Source organism: Salvelinus fontinalis, chromosome 5 (genome assembly GCF_029448725.1).
Source record: "Salvelinus fontinalis isolate EN_2023a chromosome 5, ASM2944872v1, whole genome shotgun sequence".
Classification (NCBI taxonomy): domain Eukaryota; kingdom Metazoa; phylum Chordata; class Actinopteri; order Salmoniformes; family Salmonidae; genus Salvelinus; species Salvelinus fontinalis.
In genome coordinates this window covers 11,763,944-11,791,917 of record NC_074669.1, presented here as the reverse complement: position 1 = coordinate 11,791,917, position 27,974 = coordinate 11,763,944, and the positions used below count along the sequence as shown (strand labels likewise).

Sequence of the window (27,974 nt, the reverse complement as noted above, 5' to 3'; positions counted from 1 at the left end):
TGTGTGTGTGTGTGTGTGTGTGTGTGTGTGTGTGTGTGTGTGTGTGTGTGTGTGTGTGTGTGTGTGTGTGTGTGTGTGTGTATATGCCTTGCACCACATACACATTCTGCAGACATATACATACACATGCATGTGGTGTGTCTGTGAGTGACAGTGACATCATTGGAATTGACAGTACTCCTGGGTATAGTATGTCAGTCTCCAGCCTGCATGCACAGAAGCACACACATACACACACTTAACACGTTTTCAGACAGCTGTAAGATAACTTTATTCCTGCCCAAAAACCACATCTGTTATTTTTAAATTACAATAATAATCCTTTTTAACAATAAAAAAAGATGTATTTGTGAATTGTATCTCTGCACTGCCAACAGCAATATCTGTCTTCCACATGTTGCAGAGTCCCGGTTTGTCCCAGTCTCTCTCATATAGTCCCAGCATGGTGTGGTTTTTCAGGCCCCCCCAGTCCCTCTCTGCATCTCTCCGAGGTGTGTGTGTGTCATGTAGAGTGCATGGGGAATAAATTAAGCTGGGGTCCTGGGCCTGAAGCCCACTTCCTATTCCTCAGTGCACAGACCACTCCGCCCCTCACCAGGCAGCCAATGGGATTCGCATCTCAGCCTGCTGTTATGCCATTAGCCAGCAGATAGCCAATGAGAAAGAGCACCGAGCGGAGCAGTTTAGTGTGTATCCAGTTGGTTGGGTCTGTGAGTGTGAGTGTGTGTGTGCAGTGCACATGCCTGTACAGTGTGTGTCCGTCCAGGTGTGTGTGTGTGTGTGTATATCTATGTGTATGTCTGTGTGTAAACAAGTCTATCTCTTCTTCCTCATAGTTCGTCTCGTGTGGAGCGGGCAGCGGGTGGAGGTGAGTCTCCCGTCACACTGTTCTGGGCCACGGTGTGGATGCGGCCTTGCTGTTCTGTCTTCCTGGCGTGCTGGTGCTGGCGGTCCCAGTCGGTGGCGGTGGCCTCGTCGTCCCAGATGGTGGAGGTCTCTGTGTCGCTGACGTAGCCTGGCTCGCCCGTGTAGTGGGTGGGGTAGAGGAGGAGGGGTTCCACGGAGAAGGCCTTCAGGTCCCGAGACTCAAAGTGAGACATGAAGTCAGAACTGATGGAGAGAGGGGGGAGAGGGTTATATGACACGTCATCAAAGAGAATCACACACTAAGGGGGAGAGAGAGGACATAGTAAACTGTCATCAAAGTGCATTTTGTGCACCATTCAAAATGATAGAGGTGTACAGAAAGGAGAAGGTCATGTATGGTAATTCAGCCCTGCAGAATCAGCACCACTTGGTCAAAGTTAAGCATGGAGAGAGATTGCATCACAGAGAGGTCAGAAACACATAATCAGAGTGCACTCTGGTAGGGCAGAGACTTCCAGCATCTGTCAGAAAGGAGCGCTGATCATGACACTTTAACATGCCATCAAAGGGAGCCAGAGAGTTGTAGAGAGGTGCAGAGAGGGGAGAGGAGCGAGACACATCAGCTTCAATCAGTCATGCCCTGTCAGCCAGAGGTCAGCCCCCTTGCAGCCGTTTAGACAGTGCCAGCGCAAAGAGAGTAACCTGATGCCTTTATTACTTCCCAGGGAATTGAACCCTGAGAGGCAGGACTTAGTCTGAGTGTTTGATCCTCTCAGAATTGGCAGAAGAGAGACTGCAGGGCATCCCTTACACACACACACTCTCTCTCTCTCTCTCTCTCTCTCTCTCTCTCTCTCTCTCTCTCTCTCTCTCTCTCTCTCTCTCTCTCTCTCTCTCTCTCTCTCTCTCTCTCTCTCTCTCTCTCTCTCTCTCTCTCTCTCTCTCTCTCTCTCTCTCTCTCTCTCTCTCTCTCTCTCTCTCTCTCTCTCTCTCTCTCTCTCTCTCTCTCTCTCTCTCTCTCTGTATTTATGTAGTGATTTATACTCTCACACACACACAGACATGCACACACGCACTTAGAAGCACACACGCATACAAACTAATACATACACACACTCGCACACACTCACTCCTGTGTATTTATATAGTAATACACACACATATCTACACCCCACCCTCATACTGAGCTCTGGATCAATGGGAATCCTGTCCCTCTCACCAGAAGCAGGAAGAGACATTCCGGACCCACATTCCTCCGAGAGGCAGAGCGAGGGAAAGGGAGCGAGAGAGAGGGAAGAGAGGGGAGGACAGAGGGGAAAGGGCAAAGAGGGGTAGAGGAGAGTGAGGGATAGAGAGAGGGGGGGGCAGAGTGGGGTAGGGGAGAGAGATGAGAGAGAGAGAAATGGAGGGAGGGAGGGAGGGAGGGAGGGAGGGAGGGAGGGAGGGAGGGAGGGAGGGAGGGAGGGAGGGAGGGAAAATGGGCAGGGGAGCAAGGAGAGGCAGAGGGCAGGGTGCAGAGACAGAGAGTACCCATTTATCCCTGGGAACAATCCCTGGCCTGTGTATCAGGGACTCACTCTGTACAGGAGAGAGAGAGGGGGAGACAGAGGTGAAGAGAAAAAGAGAGGGAAAGAAAAGAAGAGTGCCAGAGATTCAACCAGGATCTCAGCGATCACTGCCTCATTGCCTGCATCCATAATGGGTCTGCGGTCAAACGACCACCCCTCATCACTGTCAAACGCTCCCTAAAACACTTCAGCGAGCAGGCCTTTCCAATCGACCTGGCCCGGGTATCCTGGAAGGATATTGACCTCATCCCGTCAGTAGAGGGTGCCTGGTTGCTCTTTAAAAGTGCTTCCCTCACCATCTTAAATAAGCATGCCCCATTCAAAAATGTAGAACTAAGAATCGATATACCTCTTGGTTCACCCCAGACTTGACTGCCCTTGACCAGCACAAAACCATCCTGTGGCGTTCTGCATTAGCATGGAATTGCCCCCACGATATGCAACTTCTCAGGGAAGTCAGGGACCAATATACGCAGTCAGTTAGGAAAGCTAAGGCTAGCTTTTTCAAACAGAAATTTGCATCCTGTAGCACTAATTTCAAAAAGTTTTGGGACTATGTAAAGTCCATGGCGTTTTCTCCATGCAATTTTCTCCATGCTTTCCACCACTACCCTGGTCAACAGCTCTGCACTCCCTGCAGCAATTTGCCCAAGCCCCATCCGCTTCTCCTTCACCCAAATCCAGACAGCTGATGTTCTGAAAGAGCTGCAAAATCTGGATCACTACAAATCAGCTGGGCTAAACAATCTGGACCCTCTCTTTCTAAAATTATCCGCCAAAATTGTTGCAACCCCAATTACTAGCCTGTTCAACCTCTCTTTTGTATCGTCTGAGATCCCCAAAGATTGGACAGTTGCAGCGGTCATCTCCCTCTTCAAAGGGGGAGACACTCTAGACCCAAACTGCTACAGACCTATATCAATCCCGCCCTGCCTTTCTAAAATCTTTGAAAGCCAAGTTAACAAACAGATCACCAACCATTTCGAATCCCACCGTACCTTCTCCACTATGCTATCTGGTTTCCGAGCTGGTCATGGGTGCACCTCAGCCACGCTCAAGGTCCTGAACGATATCACAACCGCCATCGATAAAAGACAGTACTGTGCAGCTGTCTTCATTGACCTGGCCAAGGCTTTCGACTCTGTCAATCACCGCATTCTTATCAGCAAACTCAATAGCCTTGGTTTCTTAAATGACTGCCTCGCCTGTTTCACCAACTACTTCTCAGATAGAGTTCAGTGTGTCAAATCGGGGGGCCTGTTGTCCGGACCTCTGGCAGTCTCTATGGGGTTGCCACAGGGTTCAATTCTCAGGCCGACTCTTTTCTCTGTATATATCAATGATGTCGCTCTTGCTGCTGGTAATTCTCAGCTCCACCTTTACACAGACAACACCATTCTGTACACATCTGGCCCTTCTTTGGACACTGTTAACAAACCTCCAAACGAGCTTCAATGTCATCCAACACTCCTTCCATGGCCTCCAACTGCTTTTAAATGCTCGTAAAACTAAATGCATGCTCTTCAACCGATTGCTGCCCGCACCTGCCCGCTCGACTAGCAACACTACTCTGGAAGGTTCTGACTTAGAGTATGTGGACAAATACAAATACCTAGGTGTCTGATTAGACTGTAAACTCTCCTTCCAGACTCACATTAAGCATCTCCAATACAAAATTAAATATAGAATCGGCTTCCTATTTCGCAACAAAGCCTCCTTCACTCATGCTGCCAAACATACCCTCGTAAAACTGACTATCTTACCGATCCTTGACTTCGGCGATGTCATTTACAAAATAGCCTCCAACACTCTACTCAGCAAACTGGATGTATTCTGTCACCGTGCCATCCTTTTTGTCACCAAAGCCCCATACACTACCCACCACTGCGAACTGTATGCTCTTGTTGGCTGGCCCTTGCTACATATTCGTCCCCAAACCCACTGGCTTCAGGTCATCTATAAGTCTTTGCTAGGTAAAGCTCCGCCTTATCTCAGCTCACTGGTCACCATAGCAACACCCACCCGTAGCATGCGCTCCAGCAGGTATATTGCACTGGTCATCCCCAAACCCAACACTTTCTTTGGCCGCCTTTCCTTCCAGTTCTCTGCTGCCAATGACTGGAACGAATTGCAAAAATCACTGAAGATGGAGACTTATCTCCCTCTCTAACTTTAAGCATCAGCTGTTAGAGCAGCTTACTGATCACTGTACCTGTACACAGCCAATCTGTAAATAGCACAACCGACTACCTCATCCCCATATTGTTATTTATCCTCTTGCTCTTTTGCACCCCAATATCTCTACTTGCACATCATCATCTGCACATCTATCACTCCAGTGTTAATGCTAAATTGTAATTATTTAAACTCTATGGTCTATTTATTGCCTTACTTCCCTAATCTTCTACATTTGCAGACTCTGTACATAGATTTTTCTATTGTGTTATTGACTGTACGTTTGTTTATGTGTAACTCTGTGTTGTTGTTTTTGTCGCACTGCTTTTCTTTATCTTGGCCAGGTCGCAGTTGTAAATGAGAACTTGTTCTCAACTAGCCTACCTGGTTAAACAAAGGTGAAATATAATAAATATCTTTAATAAAGTAACTCTAAAACACCAATAAGGAACACCTCTCACCATACCACAGAGCCTATATCAGGGACGGACCCACGGACCAAAAATAAAAACATATAAATTAAAAACTCTGTCGGGGTCTCAACTTACTGTTGAGAGTTAGAATAATAGAATACACATGGTGCAATTTTGAAATTTGGTTGTGCGTCAGCAGTCACTTAATTAGCCCATGTCAGCAAAAAAAAATAAGAAAAGATTGGTCAGTTAGCTGGCTGCTAGACTATCTAAACTTGTAGAAAGTGTGTTTGATTTACCAACCGGGGTGGGGCCCATTGATCATATTAAAAACTGAAAACATTTGCCTCCACCCTAAGGCAAAATAAAACTGCACATTTTTCTCTCCTCCCCCTGTCTGTCGCCCTGTCTGTGTCAGCCACAGTGCAGCCAGCCAGTCCCTTACTTGGGGTGTTTGTTGAACATGACGGGGAGGAACTCATCAACAGGTAGCATCTTGCTGAAGGCCTGAGCAGCCAGCAGCTTCCTGGCACCCTGCGCTGACAGAGCATAGCCCAGCGTCCAATAAGAGTAGTCCGCCTCCACCAGGTTATTAACCCCTTCCACTGAACGCTCCGGCTGACGCACTTGCATACGCTTCCGCCCCACATAGCTGTATGAGAACAGAGGGAGGGAGAGAGAGACAGAGAGAGAGAGATAGAAAAGAAGGGAGGGGGTGAAGAAGAGTGATTCAATTCATTATACATAAGCTCACAATTAATAATTACACATCATAACAATGCTACTTGTAGACATCGTTCTTACATGAGATCCCAGTCCAGCTGGGCCTTCTCTACTTCCTCCATGATGGTCATCATTCGCCTCTTAAATCTGGGCTCAAATCTCACGTCATCCTCCAACACCAGCACCTTGGAAAGACCACGCTCTGCCAACTGACAACAGCACAGAGAATAGGCATGGAGTCACGAATATGCAATAGCACACAACCACTATTGGCACCGACAGGCTGCAATGGATAGGGTCAAAAGCTTCAAGTTCCTCTTCACAGAGAACCTGACATGGACCAATCACAGCGACACTGTGGTGAAGAAGGCGCAACAGCGCCTCATGGGCCCTCAATTCTCAAGTTCTACAGCTGCACCATCGAGAGCATCTTCACCGGCTGCATCACTGCCTGGTATGATAACTGCACTGCCCTCAACCGCAAGGCTCTACAAAGGGTGGTGCGGTCGGCCCAATACATCACTGGGGGCGAGCTCCCAGCCCTCCAGGACATCTACACCAGGCAGTGTTTGAGGAAGGCTCGTAAGATCGTCACGGACTCCAGTCCCGAGCCATGGGCTGTTCACTCTGTTGCCATCTGGCAAGCAGTATCGGAGCATTGGGATTCGGTCCAACAAGCTCCGAGACAGCTTCTACCACCAGGCCATCAGACTGCTGAACAGCTAAACCTATACTACCATTCAAAAGTTTGGGGTCACTCAGAAACGTCCTTGTTTTTGAAAGAAAAGCAAATTTTTTGTCCATTAAAATAACATCAAATTGATCAGAAATACAGTGTAGACATGGTTAATGTTGTAAATGACTATTGTAGCTGGAAACGGCAGATTTTTAATGGAATATCTATCTACATAGGCGTGCAGAGGCCATCACTCTTGTGTTCCAATAGCACGTTGTGTTAGCTAATCCAAGTTTATCATTTTAAAAGGCCAATTGATCATTAGAAAACCCTTTTGCAATTAGATTAGCACAGCTGAAAACTGTGGTTCTGATTAAAGAAGCAATACAACTGGCCTTCTTTAGACTAGTTGAGTATCTGGAACATCAGCATTTGTGGGTTCGATTACAGGTTCAAAATGTCAAGAAACAAAGACCTTTCTTCTGAAACTTTCTTCTGAAATACTGAGTGTATTCTTGTTCTGAGAAATGAAGGCCATCTTCACCTTAGAGACGATCTGCACCTTAGAGACTATCTGCACCTTAGAGACTATCTGCACCTTAGAGACTATCTGCACCTTAGAGACCATCTGCACCTTAGAGACCATCTGCACCTTAGAGACCATCTGCACCTTAGAGACCATCTGCACCTTAGAGACTATCTGCACCTTAGAGACTATCTGCACCTTAGAGACTATCTGCACCTTAGAGACCATCTGCACCTTAGAGACCATCTGCACCTTAGAGACTATCTGCACCTTAGAGACTATCTGCACCTTAGAGACTATCTGCACCTTAGAGACTATCTGCACCTTAGAGACTATCTGCACCTTAGAGACTATCTGCACCTTAGAGACTATCTGCACATTAGAGACTATTTTCTCTGACTCTCCACACATCCACCCCTTACACACAAGCACACACACAACCACCCATAAACAAACACATAATAACACAGACTCCCACACACACACACACACACACATACACACACACAACCAATGCTGCTGTTCTATTATATATAATTTGTTCAACTGCGTGACCAACACACTACCCACTTTCAATTTGTAAATACAGTCATTCTTGACACATTCATTATCTACACTGCAGATCCTCTTGTGTACATATCAGGCTACTACTATTTGTTATTTTTTATATGTCTATTATGGATATGGATTATTGTACTACAATGTTGAGGGAGCTGGCACACCTTTTATGCCTGCCATAAACTGTGTATGTGAGTAATAATATTTGATTTGATTTAGTGAGGTTAGTTGAGCACACCTGTACCCAGGTGGAGTGGTGGCTGAGGAAGCAGCCTATCTCTCCTCTGGTTAGAACACGGCCAGAGTACGGGTCCTTATAACCTGGAATCATCTCTATACCCAACGCCTGCAGCTGAGAAGTGTTCAGAGCCCTGAGAGAGAGCGAGGGAAGGAAAAAAAGAGAGAGAGAGAGAGAGAGAGAGAGAGAGAGAGAGAGAGAGAGAGAGAGAGAGAGAGAGAGAGAGAGAGAGAGAGAGAGAGAGAGAGAGAGAGAGAGAGAGAGAGAGAGAGAGAGAGAGAGAGAGAGAGAGAGAGAGAGAGAGAGAGAGAGAGAGAGAGAGAGAGAGAGAGAGGAGAGAGAGAGAGAGAGAGAGAGAGAGAGAGAGAGAGAGAGAGAGAGATTGGGATCAATGAACAGAGAACTAATGTAAACCATAGTGTCCCATGCAGCTGTGCAGTCCTGTGTACGTGCATGGGTGAGACCTACTTGCCATCCACTGCATCAGTAAGGGTGGCCTGCAGACCCAGAGAGGTCATGGTGCTCAACATTCTCTGTCTCCTGTCCAGACGACGTTTCAGATTGATCAGGAAGATCTGAGACGGAGGGAGGGAGGGGGCAGAGAGAGGGAGGGAGCAATCAGTAGGAAGGCAGAGTAGGAAGTAGGGGGAGAGCCATGGGGGTAGTGGAGGAAGGAAACAGATGTAAGGAAGAGCAGGAAAGGGAGGGGAAGAAATGAATGTCACATCAAAGAAAGGCGGATGAGCTCTCAATATAAACCAATTCCTCTAAACAGTCTGGGCCAGTGTCTTACTGTACCTCATCAAAACCCATCTTGTCCTGCGGCATCTGGGGATTGTACAAGTACTCTGAGGGCGCTATGTTGTGGTCAACTGTTAACACATTAAGAGGAGTCAGAGTTAGAGTTAATACAGGGTTAATACAGACAGAGGAGTCAGAGTTAGAGTTAATACAGGGTTAATACAGACAGAGGAGTCAGAGTTAGAGTTAATACAGGGTTAATACAGACAGAGGAGTCAGAGTTTGAGTTAATACAGGGTTAATACAGACAGAGGAGTCAGAGTTAGAGTTAATACAGAGTTAACACAGACAGAGGAGTCAGAGTTGGAGTTAATACAAACAGAGGAGTCAGAGTTAGAGTTAATACATACAGAGAAGTCAGAGTTGGAGTTAATACATACAGAGGAGTCAGAGTTGGAGTTAATACAGACAGAGGAGTTATAGTTAATATAGAGTTAAAACAGACAGTGGAGTCAGAATTAATACAGAGTTAATACAGACAGAGAATTCAGAGTTAATACATAGTTAATACAGACATAGGAGTCAGAGTTAATACAGACAGAGGAGTCAGAGTTGGAGTTAATACAGACAGAGGAGTCAGAGTTAGAGTTAATACATACAGAGGAGTCAGAGTTGGAGTTAATACAGACAGAGGAGTTATAGATAATATAGAGTTAAAACAGACAGAGGAGTCAGAGTTAATACAGAGGTAATACAGACAGAGGAGTCCGAGTTAGAGTTAATACAGAGTTAATACAGACAGAGGGTGTCAGAGTTAGAGTTAATACAGAGTTAATACAGAGTAAATACAGACAGAGGGTGTCATAGTTAGAGTTAATACAGAGTTAATACAGACAGAGGAGTCAGAGTTAGAGTTAATACAGAGTTAATACAGACAGAGGAGTCAGAGTTGGAGTTAATACAGACAGAGGAGTCAGAGTTAGAGTTAATACATACAGAGGAGTCAGAGTTAATACAGAGTTAATACAGACAGAGGGTGTCAGAGTTAGAGTTAATACAGAGTTAATACAGACAGAGGAGTCAGAGTTGGAGTTAATACAGGGTTAATACAGACAGAGGAGTCAGAGTTAATACAGAGTTAATACAGACAGAGGGTGTCAGAGTTAGAGTTAATACAGCAGCGTGGAATCAGAGAGAGTATTTCCTCTAGGGTCACACTGGTTTATTTCCCATTCCCATAAGCAGAGAGAAAACGGTGGGAGGGTGAGGAGGGGGAAGGAAAAAGAGAGTGAAATAGAGGCACTGTAGCAGGCCTTAGGGTAAGGGAAAAGTTCAGGGTTAAGGATAGGTTTTGTGTATTGTCAGAGAAGAGGCTAAATTAAAATGGGAGATAACAGAGATAAAGGATCCTTTTGAAGGAGAGGTAGAAATCTGACAAAGTAAAAGAGGCGTTTATTTTGATTTAGAAGGTAGTGTGTGTGTGTGTGTGTGTGTGTGTGTGTGTGTGTGTGTGTGTGTGTGTGTGTGTGTGTGTGTGTGTGTGTGTGTGTGTGTGTGTGTGTGTGTGTGTGTGTGTGTGTGTGTGTGTGTGTGTGTGTGTGTGTGTGCTTACTCATGGCCTCAGCGATAGTGTGTGTGAAGCTCTCCTTCTCCTCGTCAACATTCTGTGAGGCCTTCAGAGGAACCGGCAGGAAGCCATAGTGTTCTCTGTTACACACATACATCTGCACATCTGTCAACACACAGTCACACAGAGGTCATCAAAAACACACTGATACACACATACACCTGGACATCTGTCAACACACAGTCACACAGAGGTTATCAAAAACACACTGATACACACATACACCTGGACATCTGTCAACACACAGTCACACAGAGTAAATCAAAAACACACTGATACACACATACACCTGGACATCTGTCAACACACAGTCACACAGAGTAAATCAAAAACACACTGATACACACATACACCTGGACATCTGTCAACACACAGTCACACAGAGTAAATCAAAAACACACTGATACACACATACACCTGGACATCTGTCAACACACAGTCACACAGAGGTCATCAAAAACACACTGATACACACACACATGGACATCTGTCAACACACAGTCACACAGAGTAAATCAAAAACACACTGATACACACATACACCTGGACATCTGTCAACACACAGTCACACAGAGGTCATCAAAAACACACTGATACACACATACACCTGGACATCTGTCAACACACAGTCACACAGAGTAAATCAAAAACACACTGATACACACATACACCTGGACATCTGTCAACACACAGTCACACAGAGTAAATCAAAAACACACTGATACACACATACACCTGGACATCTGTCAACACACAGTCATTTTTGCTAATTTATTAAACATAAAAAACTGAAAAATTACATTTACATAAGGATTCAAACCCTTTACTCATACTTTGTTGAAGCACCTTTGGCAGAGATTACAGCCTCGAGTCTTCTTGGGTATGACGCTACAAGCTTGGCACACCTGTATTTGGGGAGTTTCTCCCATTCTTCTCTGCAGATCCTCTCAAGCTCTGTCAGGTTGGATGGGGAGCGTTGCTGCACAGCTATTTTCAGGTCTTTCCAGAGATGTTTGATCTGGTTCAAGTCTGGGATCTGGCTGGGCCACTCAAGGACATTCAGAAACTTGTCCCGAAGCCACTCCTGCGTTGTCTTGACTGTGTGCTTAGGGTCGTTGACCTGTTGGAAGGTGAACCTTCACCCCAGTCTGAGGTCCTGAGTGCTCTGGAGCAGGTTTTCATCAAGGATCTCTCTGTACTTTGTTACATTCATCTTTGCCTCAATCCTGACTAGTCTCCCAGTCCCTGCCGCTTAAAAACATCCCCACAGCATGATGCTGCCACCACCATGCTTCACCGTAGGGATGGTGCCAGGTTTCCTCCAGACGTGACGCTTGGCATTCAGGTCAAATAGTTCAATCTTGGTTTCATCAGACCAGAGAACCTTGTTTCTCATGGTCTGGGAGTCTTTAGGTGCCTTTTGGCAAACTCCAAGCAGGCTGTCATGTGTCTTTTACTGAGGAGTGGCTTCCGTCTGGCCTCTCTACCATAAAGGCCTGATTGGTGGAGTGCTGCAGAGATGGTTGTCCTTCTGGAAGTGTCTCCAATCACTCCAATCAAGTTGTAGAAACATCTCAAGGATGATCAATGGAAACTGTTTTTTATATTTAATAACATTGCAAAAAAAATCTAAAAACTGTTTTCGCTTTGTCATTATGGGGTATTGTGTGTAGATTGCTACACACAATGGCTGTGTGTATTACTGTGTGTATGTAAGTGTATGTAAGAATTTGTGTTATGTATTTAAAAGTTATGTGTTTACTAGTTCTGTTTGTGCCCTACCGATCACAAGCCACATCAAATAATCCCACACAATCAGGGAAGTCCGAAAGTCACAAATCCGGTGTCAATTACCCAGCCTGCCTTGTCTCCCTCCATTAAACACATGATGGGTTCTATTGTAAAACATGTATTCAACACAAGACACAGAAGAACCCTCAGAACTATTAAAACACAGAGTATTTGTATTTGCAGATCTGAAGCAATCGGATAGGTGTAAAATAATATGGCATAAGCTTCTTACATTTGGGATGGCAGGTAGCCTAGTGGTTAGAGTGTTGGTCCAGTAACCGAAAGGTTGCTGGATCAAATCCCCGAGCTGACAAGGTAAAAAATCTGTTGTTCTGCCCCTGAACGAGGCAGTTAACCCAATGTTCCCTGGTAGGCTGTCATTGTAAATAAGAATTTGTTCTTAACTGACTTGCCTGGTTAAATAAATGACCCCCTGCGCCTGAATGGAAGGATGGGTGCAGCCATAAGGACTTTGATTTCACTGTGTTGGTGGTTGGGACTAGGGGTTGTATCTGAACCAGGCTGTATGTGGGTGGGGTGTCTTGTACTCAGGGCTATGTTTTTACAACACATCCAACAACATGAACTAGGGGTTGTATCTGAACCAGGCTGTATGTGGGTGGGGTGTCTTGTACTCAGGGCTATGTTTTTACAACACATCCAACAACATGAACTAGGGGTTGTATCTGAACCAGGCTGTATGTGGGTGGGGTGTCTTGTACTCAGGGCTATGTTTTTACAACACATCCAACAACATGAACTAGGGGTTGTATCTGAACCAGGCTGTATGTGGGTGGGGTGTCTTGTACTCAGGGCTATGTTTTTACAACACATCCAACAACATGAACTAGGGGTTGTATCTGAACCAGGCTGTATGTGGGTGGGGTGTCTTGTACTCAGGGCTATGTTTTTACAACACATCCAACAACATGAACTAGGGGTTGTATCTGAACCAGGCTGTATGTGGGTGGGGTGTCTTGTACTCAGGGCTATGTTTTTACAACACATCCAACAACATGAACTAGGGGTTGTGTCTGGACAGGATCATGGTGACCACACATGGCGGGGTGTGGGAGGGAGTTAAACTCTGACCTGCCTGTCGGGCGGAGAAGGAGAATACCATGATGTCATCGAAGGCCCAGCTGTAATCAGGGTGAGGGGGGTAGAAGGCCAGCTCCCGACTGGCGTCACGCCTCAGGTCTAACAGGAAGGTGGAGTGCACCATGGGTACGGCGAAGCAACCCAGACGCTTCCACTCCCTGATTGGCTGGTAGTCTGGAGTACGCTTATAGTAACCCTGGGAGACAGAGATAAAGAGATGGAGAGAAAGAAAAAAAGAGAAGGTGGGAGAGGGGGACGGGAAATATAGATAGATTTAAAGATGCAGTCCGCGATTCTTAAAGATGCAGTCCGGGATCTTAAGCACAACAAATTCGTAAAATATTGTACGAATTAGATTCGTAACATACGAACTGCAAAAAAAATACAATAATTGCAGAACGTAACATATCCTACGATATGAATGACGTAGTACACAATTGGATGACATAGTGCACAAAAAACGGGGACCCGTTTTGGCTCGAGAGCAGCACTTTCAAAACAACTGGCTGAAATTATACAAAAGTTCTAGAGCATCACTTTAAGAGGTATGTAAGCTTTGTGAAGAACAGAGACCAAATGGTCATAACATTCACTTGCTTGCTGACGGAGAGAGAGGGCACATAAAGAGGAGTGAGGTCTATGTGGGGCTACATGGTTATTGCAGGTTATTTACCTGGGGAGTGATGCCACACCAGAAGTTGGAGTAGAGAGAGCGAGACTCCAGCAAGGGAGCCACCAGAGTCAGGTTCTCAGCCATGAGTAGGTTCAGGATCCTGGGGTTGGTCAGCAGGTTATCACTGTCTGCAAACTAAACACACAGAGAAAGACAACAGAATAATGTATAATCTCACAGAATGTAATTTAACAAACATGTAGTATTGCAGGTATACAATCTAAGACAACCGGAGACGGAGAGAAAGCAGGTATCATCATTCACATACAATTATACCACAAACTAAAGTCACACATAATCTCACAGGTATAATATTATCTCTGTCTCACCAGTATATAATCTGCCCAGCGTTCCCGTGCTGCCTTCAGAGCAGCCTGCCTCAGCTTCATCACATGGTTGAAGCGGGACGGAGGCCAGTGCTTGGGCCCCCACTCATCAGTATAGGACCTGAGGACAGGACAAAAAGCTTTACGATCAGTACCTCATATTCACCATGCCTTAATGAGCAGTGAACTTCAGAGATTCCAAGAATTAAGGAATGTGAACCTGAACAGATGGGGTGGGGAGAGATTCCCTGAGGCTGAGAGTCAGACACTGGGGGGGGCGTGGTCAGAGGCAGGGGGCGAGTCAGACACTGGGGGGCGTGGTCAGAGGCACGGGGGGAGTCAGACACTGGGGGGCGTGGTCAGAGGCACGGGGGGCGTCAGACACTGGGGGGCGTGGTCAGAGGCACGGGCGGGAGTCAGACACTGGGGGGCGTGGTCAGAGGCACGGGGGGAGTCAGACACTGGGGGGGGTGGTCAGACTTACTTGGGCTCCTCCATGGGTCTCCACTCCACATAGTGGTACTGGTCCTGGGCCTGTTTCAGCCACTCCCTCAGCATGGCTGTGCTGTTGTCAACACTGTGGTCTGTCGCTGCCCTGAGACATAATATAACATGGGACACTATATCAACACAACGCACATGACAATGCAGGAACAAGACATTTAAGCACTAACTTTCTACATAACGCATCAAGATAATGTGTCGACACGGCAACAGCAACACGGAAACATAGCTGCAGCTGATCCTGTGTGTGTAGGATCAAAACATGAACACACACAGACACACAGTGTCCTATGTGAGTCAGGAGAGTAAAAGGGGCAACAAACAAACAGGCCAGCGCGTACAGTTCAGCACCGCAGCTGGGACAACTCTATCCTGTCCTCACACACACTGCTGCCACTGTCTGCACACCGTGTTCCCTGTCCTCACACACACACACACACACACACACACACACACACACACACACACACACACACACACACACACACACACACACACACACACACACACACACACACCCCTACCCTAACTCTGTCACACACTCACCCTTCCTTTCTCACCCCATGCTATCACGCTCTTACCTCTACAGAGTCGTAGCCTGACAGTAATAGCCTAAGGCCTTGAGATGATAACTACAGTACTCTCTCTCTCTCTCTGCATCTAATACGTGCTTAATGGAGGAAAAGGTCAATAGAGAGACAGAGAGAGAGAGGCTAGTGTCTGTAGAGAGGATGCTGTGTCACTGACGGCAAGCACACACACACAAACACAAACTGGAGTTTTCCACTGCTTGCTGTAATATTCCTGGCTGTAACATCTCCAGACAAACTCTCGCCCTACGTTAGAGTGCAGACAAACCAGAGATAGCAGTGTGTAAACACCCATTTAACAAAACAGCTGCTAACACAGTTTACCATGAGATAACACTGTAGACACAATTCATCACACACACTGAGCTCAGAGATAACAATATTGACACCTGTAAGACACACAGAAACCCTGTCCAGAGAGAGATCTTTCGGCACAGACAGTTGACTTGGTATTAACACCCAGACAATAACAGATCTCCAGACAGACAGTTGACTTGGTATTAACACCCAGATACTAACAGATCTCCAGACAGACACAGTCAGTACAGCTGGAGAGAGAATGTAGGCCTTACTGCCCGAAGGACCACAAGGGTAATCCTGGGGTTAATAACAACCGTGTGTGTGTCAGGGGTGTCTGTGTGTGTGTGTGTGTGTGTGTGTGTGTGTGTGTGTGTGTGTGTGTGTGTGTGTGTGTGTGTGTGTGTGTGTGTGTGTGTGTGTGTGTGTGTGTGTGTGTGAGTTCATGTTTGAGCCTGTGTGAGGAAGAATACATACATGTTTTATGGTAATGTAAGGCATTTTAAAACAGTGAGTGTGTGTGTTTGCACATGACTGGGTATGTGGACGTAAACTGTAAAGCAGGGGTGTTAAACTTTAAGACTTAGACAACCAGACGAGGGGAGTTATTTACTTATCAGTGACCTTAATTCATCAATCAAGTACAAGAGAGGAGTGAAAACCCGCAGACACTCGGCCCTCTGTGGAATGAGTTGGACACATGCTGTAAAGGATGAGTCCCGCTTCTGACAACTGGTCTCTGTCTTTGTCACTGGGTAAAACACATTTAGTGGAGGTAATGAATGGATGTGCACACTCTTTGACATGTCTTTTTCAACCATGAAATTCCATATTGCTGGAGGAAATAAATGTGTTGGTACGTGTCATTTTCAAATGAGCTCTGGGCTAGGATTTGAATGGGGTGGATCTGTGAGAAGCTCAGAAACAGAAGAATCTCCATACGTTCTGTATGAGGACGCGTGTGTGTGCATGTATGCGTGCAGGAGCATGCGTTTGCCTCTCATTCCTTTGTTCCCTTGCCATCCTTATACAAGTCAGTGAGGTCTCATACTAACTAAAACCTATTTAGTAAATGTCTCACCATGCTCATTAGAACACAGACAAAACAAACAGATGACAATATGGTTAGGTTTCCACATTCCCCACTAAAATGCTAACGTTTTCAAATCTGCCCACAATTCCAGAAGGAGCCTATTCAAGCATTTAGCAGTTGAAGGTTTCTGACTGTATGTCATTCTTCACTGGATCAGCCCCTTTCAGCCATAACACACAGCTCTGTCATAGTACACTATGATATTTTCTATTACGGAAGCGGCATGTCATTTTGCCTTATGTAAGATAACAGTTGGTGTGTGTGTGTGTGATGTATGGTGTGTGTGTGATGTGTGTGTGTGTGCGCGTGTGTGGATTCTATGGTCCTGTACAGGCAGAGGACAGGCAAGCACACAGGCCAGGTTTTCTATCTTTCACCTTTGTGTCTCTTCTTTAATTTATTTATGTGAATCTTCATCATTCCATCTCCTCTCTCCATCTCCTATTCCACACATGCATGTCCTGTTTCCGGCAGGATCTATCCTTTCCAGGCTTCTCGATTTCCTCTCCCCAGGGCTGAATCAGCCAAGGAGGGTACAGAGCAGCAGCTTGAGTCCCTGGTCATCCCCACATCCCCCTAACCACACTCACACGCACTGCAGCCAAGCCTGAAATTCAATGCCAATGATGTGTGAATGGAAAAATGTGCTTGTAGGATACTGTATATATATATATTTTTTTATCTGTACACTCATAGGTGCACATAGCATCATAATGTGTGTTTTAGCACTTCGGTTCATGTGTGTTTGTGTTCTGTATGTGTGAGAGAGCGTGTTAAAATGTCAGCTCATTTTGAAGGTGTTTGACAATCCAGGCTCTGGGGGGTTGGACTGGACACTCATCCAGTCTTCCTCCCTCCCTCTTTTCACTTATCCGTCACTTTGTTCCTCCGCTCTGCGCTCTTTGAGGTTTACAGTAACTCTATGGCTTATTATTTTCAGTCCTGGAGCGCTGCAGCTCTACTTTCTCTCTTTATGATCCTCATCTGGACACCACATGCTATTAGGTTTCACCTACACACTCTTACCATCTCTTTCTCTCTCTATTCCTCTCTCCTCGATCTATCAGTCCCACCTGGACTGGCTATGCCTTTCATCAGTGAGGAGGGGGTGTGATGAGCTAACATTGAGCAAGATCAATGGGAGGGGTCAGGGGACGGAAGGGTTACACCGGGCCCAAAAACACTGAACAAACACTCATGTGAAAGTTACGAGGCCTAAAATCCTTCCATCGTATCTGCATTTGATATGCCCTTTTACCGTAGCTAGTGTTAACAGACTTAAATCACTTTACCTAAAGTTGAAGTCGGAAGTTTACATACAATTAGGTTGGAGTCATTAAAACTTGTTTTTCAACCACTCCACAAATTTCTTGTTAACAAACTATACTTTTGGCAAGTCGGTTAGGACATTACTTTGTGCATGACACAAGTATTTTTCCAACAATTGTTTACAGACAGATTATTTCACTTAATCACAATTCCAGTGGGTCAGAAGTTTACATACACTAAGTTGACTGTTTTTAAACAGCTTGGAAAATTCCAGAAAATGATGTCATGGCTTTAGAAGCTTCTGATAGGCTAATTGACATAATTTGAGTCAATTGGAGATGTACCTGTGGATGTATTTCAAGGCCCACCTTCAAACTCAGTGCCTCTTTGCTTGACATCATCGGAAAATCAAAAGAAATCAGCCAAGACCTCAGAAAAAAAATTATAGACCTCCACAAGTCTGGTTCATCCTTGGGAGCAATTTCCAAAATGCCTGAAGGTAACACGTTCATATGTACAAGCAATAGTACGCAAGTATAAACACCATGGGACCACGCAGCCGTCATACCGCTCAGGAAGGAGACGCGTCTCCTAGAGATGAAAGTACTTTGGTGCGAAAAGTGCAAATCAATCCCAGAACAACAGCAAAGACGCTGGAGGAAACAGGTACATAAGTGTCTATATCCACAGTAAAACAAGTCCTATATCAACATGTCCTGGGGCGGCAGGTTAGAGTGTTGTGGTTAGAGTGTTGGACTAGTAACCGAAAGGTTGCAAGATCGAATCCCCGAGCTGACAAGGTAAAAATCTGTCATTCTGCCCCTGAACAAGGCAGTTAACCCACTGTTCCTAGGCCGTCATTGAAAATAAGAATTTGTTCTTAACTGACTTGCCTTGTTAACTTCTTTGTGATAGGGAGCAGCATTTTCACTTTTGGATGAATTGCGGCACGCAATAGTGAACTGCCTCCTACTCTGTCCCAGATGCTAATATATTCATATTTTTATTTCTATTGGATATAAAACACCATGAAGTTTCTAAAACTGTTTGAATGATGTCTGTGAGTATAACAGAACTCATATGGCAGGCAAAAACCAAACAGGAAGTGAGAATTCTGAGGCTGGTCGATGTTCAACTCATCACCTATTCAATTCCCTGTAAGATATAGATCTGTTTGCACTTCCTATACCTTCCACTAGATGTCAACCGTCTGTAGAACGTGGAATGAAGTCTCTACTGTGATGTTGAGCCGGATGGGAGGTGTTTTAGTCATTGGTCTGGCAGAATGCCAGTTCCTGGTCACGCGCATTCCAAACGATATCGTCTTGCTTTCCATAACTTCTAGAGACACAAAGGAATTCTCCGGTTGGAACGTTATTGGATAGTTATGGTAACAACATCCTCAAGATTGATTCTCTACTTAGGTTGACCAGTTTATTCGACCTGTTATATAACTTTTTGAAGTTTTCGTCCGAGTTCGCCTGCATCTGCGCGAGCGTTTGGACATGTGCACTAAACATGCTAGCAAAAGTAGCTACTTAGACATAAGTAATGGATATTATTGAACAACACAATGATTTATTGTGTAACTAGGATTCCTGGGAGTGCATTCTGATGAAGATCATCAAAGGTAAGGGAATATTTATGATGTAATTTCATATTTCTGTTGACTCCAACATGGCGGAGAAATGTTGTTATATCTGAGCGCCGTCTCAGATTATTGCATGGTGTGCTTTTTCCGTAAAGTTTTTTTTAAATCTGACACAGCGGTTGCATTAAGAACAAGTGTATCTTTAATTCTATGTAAAACATGAATCTTTCATCAAAGTTTATGATGAGTATTTCTGTTATTTGACGTGGCTCTCTGCAATTTCTCCGGATATTTTGGAGGCATTTCTGAACATGGCGCCAATGCAAACTGAGATTTGTGGATATAAATATGCACATTATCGAACAAAACCTAAATGTATTGTGTAACATGATGTCCTATGAGTATCAACTGATGAAGATCATCAAAGGTTAGTGATAAATTTTATCTCTATTTCTGCTTTTTGTGACTACTATCTTTGGCTGGGAAAGTGGCTGTGTTTTTCTGTGGCTATGTACTGAGGTAACATAATCGTTTGGTGTGCTTTCACCATAAATCCTTTTTGAAATCAGACATGTTGGCTGTGTAGCTTTAATCACAACATGTGTAGCATGCTACATTTTTTCTGGCTTTTGGCCAAGTGGGACGTTAGCGTCCCACATATCCCAGAGAAGTTAAATTAAGGAGAAAAAAACCCTGAAAGGCTGCTCAGCAAGGGAGAAGCCACTGCTCCAAAATCACCATAAAAAAAGCCAGACTACGGTTTGCACATGGGGACAAAGATCATAATTCTTGGAAAAATTTCCTCTGGTCTGATGAAACAAAAATAGAACTGTTTGGCCATAATGAGCATCGTTTTGTTTGGAGGAAAAAGGGGGAGGCTTGCAAGCCGAAGAACACCATCCCAACTGTGAAGCACAGGGGTGGCAGCATCATGTTGTGGGGGTGCTTTGCTGCAGGAGGGATTGGTGCACTTCACAAAATACATGGCATCATGAGGAAAGTAAATGATGTGGATATGTTGAAGCAACATCTCAAGACATCAGTCAGGAAGTTAAAGCTTGGTCGCAAATGGGTCTTCCAAATGGACAATGACCCCAAGCATACTTCTAAGGTTGTGGCAAAATGGCTTAAGGACAACACAGTCAAGAAATTGGAGTGACCATCACAAAGCCCTAATCTCAATCCCATAGAAAATTTGTGGGCAGAACTGAAAAAGCGTGTGCGAGCAAGGAGCCCTACAAACCTGACTCAGTTACACCAGCTCTGTCAGGAGGAATGGGCTAAAATTCAACCAACTTATTGCGGGAAGCTTGTGGAAGGCTACCCGAAACGTTTGACCCAAGTTAAACAATTTAAAGGCAATGCTACCAAATACGAATTGAGTGTATGTAAACTTCTGACCCACTGGGAATGTGATGAAAGAAATAAAAGCTTAAATAAATAATTCTCTCTACTATTATTCTGACATTTCACATTCTTAAAATAAAGTGGTGATCCTAACTGACCTAAGACAGGACATTTTTACTAGGATTAAATGTCAGGAATTGTGAAAAACTGAATTTTTAAATGTATTTGGCTAAGGTGTATGTAAACTTCCGACTTCAACTGTATGTGTGTGTGTGTGTGTGCATTCTGCAGTAACTCCCCTCCCCCCAGGCTGACGTGGCTGCAGCAATACATGCTGTCCTGTCAGGGAGGGCGGGCGGGTGAAGGGGTGATTGAGACCTCCTAGCCGTATTCCTCAGAACATTCACCGTCAACAAAGGGCAGAATGACCCAAGCTCCTCCCCCCAAGAGCCTACACAACACCCCTTCTTACCTCATCCTCCCACACCATGACCTACCATGACTTATCCATACACACTCTCAATCAGGCCACACAACTTCCAAATATAATCAGTCAGAAAATCTCTGTGTTCTTGCCCTCTGTCCTACCCCACATATGTCCTTCACAAAAATATAAATATTAGTCATTTAGCAGATGCTCTTATACAGAGTGTCTTACAGGAGGAACTAGGGTTAAGTGCCTTGCTCAAGAGTACATTGACAGATTTTTCAACTAGTCGGCTCAGGGATTCTAACCAGCAATGCTCTTAACCACTATGCTACCTGCAAATCACGTTCAAATTCACACAGAATTTTCACTCACATGAAATACACAGACAGCAAAACAAATATTTCCTACTCGGTGATGTCTAGATAAATGCAAAGTGGTAGAAAAACATACAATCACAATAATTTTGTTTGTAAGGGGAAATGAGAAAGACAGAGAGAAAGGTGAGGGAGGGAAAGAGAGAGGGAGAAAGGGAGGGATATAGAGTAAGAGAACGTGAACAGAGGTAGTACAGTGTGTCTCTGTGGTTAAGCCAGGGTGATGACACACACAGACAGACTGACTTGGCTAAAATTATAGTTCCTCTGTGACAACACGAAGTCCTTCCGGCCACTGCTGAATAAATAATTTGTAACATCCCTCAAAACAGTTTACACAGCTTCCCCACCTCCCTCTCCCTCTCTCACACACACACAAAACACCCCTTAAAACACTTAAACTGAAACACACCTCCCCACCTCTCTTTCTCTCAGTCTTTTCCTGTCTTTCTGAAGAGAAATGGAATGCTTTGCCTGTCTGGATGCCAGTCTGTTTCAGCATTAGCCAGATCCATTGTTGGCCTGCTAGTATGTGCTGGAATACATGGGCAACAGGGAGAAGAATTCACAATTTTATCCAACTCCACCTCTGGAACTACTGGTCAAGAGACAATCACTTCCATGCCAACAGGACCATCTATGTGAGGATCTATGTGTAATATGTTTCAGTTCTCCTCTGGGGATTCACTGACACATGGCCAGGGCTGTTCTGAGTATAGCCACAACTCCTGGCAGGGGACATGGAGCTGTTCTCTCTGCTGGCAGACACAGGTCTGGGGATAGTCCCATCTCCTCTCAGGTTTTATGAAGAAACCACTGGCTGAGTATTAACACTCCTCATGTAAAAATGGTAAGTGTTGAATAAATCATAAGTGTGTGTTCTGTTGTGTGAGTTAGGAGGTGGTACTGTCTCTGTTGTATGAGTGATGGAGTTCCTGTGTCACTGAGTTACTGCCTTCACTAAGCACAAGTCTGGCCCAAGGCTAGTAGAAATACACAGATGCACACCGCACCACCACCACATGCAGACCCCAACAGACTGAAACTGGGCCAGAGCACTAAGGATAATCAAACACACACTCACATACCAGCCATGTGCCAGCGATATGATCTAATCCACAAAGAGAAAGAGAGAGACCAAGAGAAGGAAAACGAGAAAGAGAGAGAGAAATCAGAGCCCAAATTGGCTACTTCAAATCCCACAAAATCTTCTCTTGTCCTTTCTTTAAAACAAATACCACCAAATATGTCAAAGGCTCCCCTCCTGACATGATTAAAAAGACATCCATTGGGAAATGGAGTCTGTTTCTGACCGTTTGAGCAGACACATGCACATTTGTGGCCTGCTGGAGGTCATTTTGCAGGGCTCTGGCAGTGCTCCTCCTGCTCCTCCTTGCACAAAGGCGGAGGTAGCGGTCCTGCTGCTGGGTTGTTGCCCTCCTACGGCTGGGTTGTTGCCCTCCTACGGCCTCCTTCACGTCTCCTGATGTACTGACCTGTCTCCTGGTAGCGCTTCCATGCTCTGGACACTACGCTGACAGACACAGCAAACCTTCTTGCCACAGCTCGCATTCATGTGCCATCCTGGATGAGCTGCAATACCTGAGCCACTTGTGTGGGTTGTAGACTCCGTCTCATGCTACCACTAGAGTGAAAGCACCGCCAGCATTCAAAAGTGACCAAAACATCAGCCAGGAAGCATAGGAACTGAGAAGTGGTCTGTGGTCACCACCTGCAGAACCACTCCTTTATTGGGGGTGTCTTGCTAATTGCCTATAATTTCCACCTTTTGTCTATTCCATTTGCACAACAGCATGTGAAATTTATTGTCAATCAGTGTTGCGTCCTAAGTGGACCGTTTGATTTCACAGAAGTGTGATTGACTTGGAGTTACATTGTGTTGTTTAAGTGTTCCCTTTATTTTTTTGAGCAGTGTATAATGTGGGCAGTGGAATCAATAGTATATATTAGAACAGCAGAGTTGACTTTGTGTGTGAGTGTATGTGAGCTCTTAGAGTGCTTGTGCGTGTGTGTTTATGGGTGTTTGTGTGTACATTTGTGTGTAAGGGTTGGATGTGTGGGTAGTCTGTACAAATAATTTCTACAGTAATAATGTATTGGTTATCTGGTGTAAATAGTCTCTAAAGTGCAGGGAGACAGCTATGTTTAGCTTGTCAGCAGTCTGATGGCCTGGTGGTAGAGGCTCTCAGAGCCTTTTGGTCCAGGACCAGATGGTAACAGAGTGAACAGTCCGTGGCTCGGGTGACTGGAGTCCTTGACGATGTCTGTCATAATAGCTGAGGCACACATGGTTTAGATGGTGTTCTCAGTCATATACATTATCATTGAAAAAGGATGGTTGTTGTTCATACTTTTCTGTTGTGGTTCAGACTTCGTGGTTTGTGCATCACATTATCATCATCAAATATGTAATCAGGAGAGCATAGAAACGACAATGGAATATATGTATTAGGCTTTTTCACACAAACAAAGTTCAGAGAACAGATTCTGTTGTCACAGTCAAAACACAGCAACACATCATCTCTCTTCAGTTCACTTTCACCACCTGGAAAAGCACTTCCCATAAATAGCCCACAGACTCAGCTCCAGGCTACAGAGTTACTCCTGAACACTGCCCCAATGATGAGCTCAACCTTCTACTCCAGTCACAACACAGAGTCATGACCTCTGGGGACCAATCACAGGGCTGAGTCACATTCTCTTTGCCGTCTTTCGGATGGGACGTTAAACGGGTGTCCTGACTCTCTGAGGTCATTAAAGATCCCATGGCACTTATCGTAAGAGTAGGGGTGTTAACCCCGGTGTCCTGGCTAAATTCCCAATCTGGCCCTCAAACCATCACGGTCACCTAATAATCCCCAGTTTACAATTGGCTCATTCATCCCCCTCCTCTCCCCTGTAACTATTCCCCAGGTTGTTGCTGTAAATGAGAACGTGTTCTCAGTCAACTTACCTGGTAAAATAACAGATAAATATATATATTTTTAATTCTATCAACCAATCACGAGCCTGGGTTCTGGCCCATGTCCAATCGTTGGCCTGCGGCCAGCTTAGTGTTGTCCTGAGGGCAGGGGAAGGAGGTGAGGGGAGAGAGGAGGGTACACTGTTTGAGCATGGCTGGAATGTGGCTTCACTCACTAACTTGCTCAATGCCACCGGGTAATTCTCAACACAAGCCTACCGACCACCCCGCCCCTGTCTCCCTTTTCCACATAATTCCCTGCATTCTTTCGCAGCACAGTGAGAGACTCTCTCACACCTCTCTTTGTCTTCTCTGTCAGACTCCGATACCTCCATTTGATTTTCAGACTACTGAAGCCTTCTATGGGGAGAGTGCGTTATCCCAACCAATCTTTCTCTATCATACACACAGACTGCTCTTCCTCCAGCCATCACAGAGAAGAAACTTGCATGTGCCCCTAAATACACACACACTAACACACACTTTCCCCCCCATTTTTTCCCCACTTGAACAGTGACAGCTCCTTGTCCCAGGGGAGAGCAGGGGGGAATTGAAAGATGAGCAGTGTCCAAGCTGTACCCTTCAGCCCCAGAACAAACACACGCACACACATTAATCAGCCACTGGCACCAGGTCTGTGGCCAGCCGATTCACAAACCGTAACTCTACCACTTCTGTTGCTTTTCACTACCTCTCTCTTTATAGAAGTTGTATAACTACAGCTGTTAATACAATACATATGTATTTCAACATTTGAAAACACATTCTCATGGGGACCTGGTTCCACTAGTTTGTAAAACAGAATGACAACATTTGACATTTGTTGTGTGTTGTATGACATTTACAATACTGTCATAAAAGGATGGGAGGAGGCTGTTGGCTCATGCACTTACAAAACAATGAAATGATCACAGCAACAGTGAGCATGGATTTTCCTCTCTTATATAAGAACCGAGTGAAATACACCACCTAGAAACAGTGAGATTTGAGGCAAGCTTGGGAGAAACATTTTGACTCATTTTGTAGTCTAGCTCTGGCAGATTGTCATACTTACAAAACTCTTCTTTATGGTATAGTCATTATCAACACTGAATGTCTACTGTAGGCTGCTAAGCCACCCAATAAATGTCTCTTTGCCAAACACTTCTCATTGGCAGTCAGTATTGAGAGCTTGCAGAGCTGTACTGAGACCTTATCGGTTCTGACTCAGAGGAAGCTTCCAGACAGACAGTAGAGTGCAGCAGTAGACAGATCCTATACAGCAGGGATCATCAACTAGATTCAGCCGCGAGATGATTTCTCTTGAGTAGATCGTCAGGCGGCCAGAACGTCATTTAAAATAATTTGTAGACTGCAAATTGACCGCAAGAAGCCCAAACAGATATAATATTTGACTAAAACATAATAATTTCAAACCTTGCTTACATTTGTATATGATCACGTGTCTCTCTACTATGCGTTTGAATTCTTGGGAACAGATTTCCAAAATTTAAATCACTTGGAGCTGATTTCCTGGTGTTTTTACAGTCTTTTGTGTCCAACAATGAACATTTTTGCTCAGAAGACTTGGGGGACCAAATCAAACCACCCTCTGGCTAATTTCAGCCTGCGAGCTGCCAGTTGGGGAACCCTGCTATAGGGTCTGCTGCTTCTATACATCTGACTGTGCTATGTGGACATGATGTTCCACAGCTGGTTCCACCCTCAGGCTACGCTGGGACTTTTCGTCCCTCCCTAAATTACTTTGCTTAGTGCTCAGTCAGACGCAAACTGTTTTGACTCTCAGGAAGGCTATGGAGGGGAGAAGAGAGATAAAGAGAGAGGTAGAAAAGAGGGTGTACAGTGGTAAATATGAGAGAATCTGCTTTATGAGGTCATGGAAGATGTAAAGTCAGATGAACTTCACCGTGGATGTTTATAAGTCAGGTACAGTACACTATCAGTAAAACGTACTGAATCCAAACTTTTACTTTCCTGTGGAAAATCAAAATGCCTCTATAGGATTAAATCTGGGGCAGATGCATAAGACAACATTTCAGGCTCAACTGAGCAGAGCCCTGCTCCAAACAGAACCACAGACTCTAGTGTCTGATTCTACTGTCTCTATCCAGTGTGTGGCTGTGTACTGGATGCCACAAGTGGCATTGATGGGTCTAGGCCCCTGTCTTTGTTAGTTAAAGGGCTCCACATAAACATGTTGGCTCAGTCATTTGGCCGTCTACACTTGCGGAAGTGTCCTAGTGGGTCTAGTCCTAGTGTGTGTGTGTGTGTGGGTGTGTGTGTTGGGAGGTGCATGGTCTCATTGAGAAGCAGAAAGACATAAAGCTGCAAACAAAAGCAAGCATTTGAAAGGATGAGTGGAACACACAATACAAAAGCACCCCACAGGGCATGACAGCAATTCTGGGAGAAACAGAGAAAATACATTAATAAAATATCAAGTCTCTCAAAAAGTGTCGATGTCATGTGCAACAGAAGAGGTATCTGGGCAGTCTCCACATGCTTCTGTACTGACTTGTTTTGTCCCTGTAGACTAGTCATCCAGATCGCTCCATTTCTCCCGTGATTCTCTCCACTGCACTTTACGCATGACTTCCTTAGTGTGCTAGCTGAGCTCCCACCTTCTGTGCCTCTGTCAGAGCCGCTCAGTGTCTGGTGTCTACGTACTCTCTCGCATCTCCAGGCAGGCTGCCTGCTGGCCAGGCCTTATTACTGCAATCACGATCCTTAAACATTAACTGCCTATGGAAAATGTAGGGGCCCCCATCCCCGGAAGCTGTTTTAGGACCCCTGATTTCCGCAATGTGTGCGTAAAGAAAAATAGCACCATCATTAACATCCTTTACCCTTTCATCTTATCCTAACATGAAATTAGGAACCCGGGAGACACGCGAAGAGAGCGCGTTGTAAAACACAGCAACAGGTCACGTTCACGCTGACAGCGGCATCTCTGTTCTTTACGTGGACATGAGGTTCTTATTATATTACCCTACAACAATAACAGCTTTATGTTGGCCTACCTCTATGCGTGCACTTTTTTGTAGCCCAATAAATTGCAAATCAGGAATAGTGGCGGGTGCGCGGATCTATACGTCACTTGGTGCTGTATTGAAGACACGTTTTCCAAAAGAAAGTTATTAGAAAGTTAGTTGCGTTTCTCACCATATAGCGATCCGCTCCTTCGGGTAGTCTAGCCTGTCGATGCAGCCCAGGTAGTGCGGCAGGCTGTGCGCCGCGTTGCGAGCCAGAATGGCGATCATGACTTTTGGCTTCAGCAGGGACGATTCGGGTCGGACCGGGTCCTGCACCAGAGTCGCTATGTCTGACATGCCACCGGGCACGAGGGCGACAAGTAGAGCGCAGAACAGCCCGACTCCCACGGCTCCAAACGCAGGCATCATTCCCAGCATCATTCGCCCGCACCGTTATTCAGACCTGAGCTCCGCCGCGACTGAATATGAGAGTGAACGTTAGCGATGGTGGGAGTGAGCAA

General features: G+C 45.2%; 1 protein-coding gene across 1 annotated transcript; it reads right to left on the bottom strand.

Moving 5' to 3' along the window:
• Positions 1–246: 246 nt before the first annotated feature.
• Positions 247–27,974, bottom strand: LOC129855108 (procollagen galactosyltransferase 2-like). The gene is made up of 12 exons (XM_055922444.1): positions 27,644–27,974; positions 14,488–14,598; positions 14,007–14,124; positions 13,678–13,812; positions 12,996–13,200; positions 10,098–10,217; positions 8,543–8,616; positions 8,213–8,319; positions 7,745–7,877; positions 5,828–5,955; positions 5,469–5,675; positions 247–1,110 (listed from the first exon to the last, which is right to left on the bottom strand). The coding sequence occupies exons 1-12, from the start codon at positions 27,892–27,894 to the stop codon at positions 831–833; spliced, it is 1,869 nt and encodes a 622-aa protein (XP_055778419.1). The 5' UTR covers positions 27,895–27,974; the 3' UTR covers positions 247–830.

Bases quoted from the DNA above. Each gene is read 5' to 3' on its own strand.
- LOC129855108 (XM_055922444.1), bottom strand. From the start codon at position 27,894: ATGATGCTGGGAATGATGCCTGCGTTTGGAGCCGTGGGAGTCGGGCTG. The intron at 14,599-27,643 runs GTGAGAAACGCA...ATTATGTCTCAG, and splicing joins AAGGAGCGGATCGCTATATG to GGCAGCGACAGACCACAGTG. The intron at 13,201-13,677 runs GTAAATAACCTG...TCTGTCTCCCAG, and splicing joins GGTGTGGCATCACTCCCCAG to GGTTACTATAAGCGTACTCC.